General features: G+C 43.9%; 1 protein-coding gene across 1 annotated transcript; it reads right to left on the reverse strand.

Moving 5' to 3' along the window:
• Window positions 1-8: 8 nt before the first annotated feature.
• Window positions 9-1,234, reverse strand: LOC111670703 (serine/threonine-protein phosphatase 2A catalytic subunit alpha isoform-like; the record flags this gene model as incomplete). The annotated part of the gene is made up of 4 exons (XM_023427549.2): window positions 9-131; window positions 393-554; window positions 828-917; window positions 1,037-1,234. Coding segments are annotated over 4 exons (573 nt in total), but the record flags the coding sequence as incomplete, so codon positions are not given.
• Between the last annotated feature and the right edge of the window lie 22 nt (window positions 1,235-1,256).

Raw genomic sequence — 1,256 nt, forward strand, 5'->3', positions numbered from 1 at the left:
AAATATACTTACAATGAGTATTTGAGGGTGTCATCTAGTTCCATGATAGCTGCTTGGTTGCCACAGCGGTAGCAGTAGTTGGGAGCACTAAATATTGTCACCACATTCCTCTCATGGCACCAGTTGTAACCCTGGGGGAAGCAGATGTATTATTCACTGGAGATGTATAATTCAGGAAAAAAGTGCTACTATAATGCAGATCTGAACTGCACACCATGTTCTTGGACACAGTATGACAGAGCTAGCTGGTGTTTTGACTGTTCGCTTTTTTGTTTTCTGGAGCAGTAGGAGTGGTTCTTGACTGTAGCTGGGAAGTTTATATATTGTAACAGCCACTTTACATAACTAACAATCATTCAGACGTCTGTACAAACATGCATGGTAACACAAACCTCCATAACCAGCTGGTGGGCACGGGACACCAGTGTGAGGCGGTTGGCGTGGTTGAAAGTCTCCGAGATGTCCTGACCGAAAGTGTAGCCGGCTCCTCGAGGAGAGATGCCCCAGCCACCGCGGTCGTCAGGGTCTGACCACAGCAGGTCACACATGGGACCCTGCGGAGGGCAAAGAGGAGGAGGAGGATGTTAGCAAGGAAACACTGACACAGCCCTGCTATTGATTAACTGAACAGCTACCATCTGCAAATATAGTGAATCATGGAGAGAGGAGAATATCAACACATTACTTCCTTTGTGCTTTTTATGTATTGGTCATGATCAAGTGATAACAATTATTTTCCACCAAATCTTGTCCTTTTCTGTTAAATTCTTTATCTTTTGATATCTTTGCTTTTGAAAATTATACACACATTTCAGTATTGTCTTTACCTCATGTGGCACTTCCTGTAAACGGTCCAGTGCTCTAATGTGATCCAATGTATCTATGGATGGTGACAGGCCTCCATGAAGGCAGAAAATCTGTAAGGAGAAGAAGAAAATTTGACAAAAACATTAAATTCTATCAAAACATTAAGTCCTGTTCAGTCACTGCACAGTCTATATTCATAAATGTGAAACCAACCGACATTTGTTCTCACCTGAGAGTCTACCAAGGCAGTGAGGGGGAGGTAATCGAACAGGTCTGTGAAGTACTTCCAAACATTGGCATTACCATATTTCCTTAGGCACTCGTCATAGAAGCCATACACTTGTGTGATCTGTCTGCTCTCATGGTTCCCTCTGAGGATTGTGATGCGCTCCCGGAAGCGTACCTGAAACACGAGCAGAGGCGGTTTTTTTGGGGGGGGGTTTTTTGGG

The sequence above is a fragment of the Seriola lalandi genome, unplaced genomic scaffold (genome assembly GCF_002814215.2).
Source record: "Seriola lalandi dorsalis isolate HSWRI2012SDOR001 ecotype SW California unplaced genomic scaffold, Sedor1 jcf7180002006097, whole genome shotgun sequence".
Classification (NCBI taxonomy): Eukaryota; Metazoa; Chordata; class Actinopteri; order Carangiformes; family Carangidae; genus Seriola; species Seriola lalandi.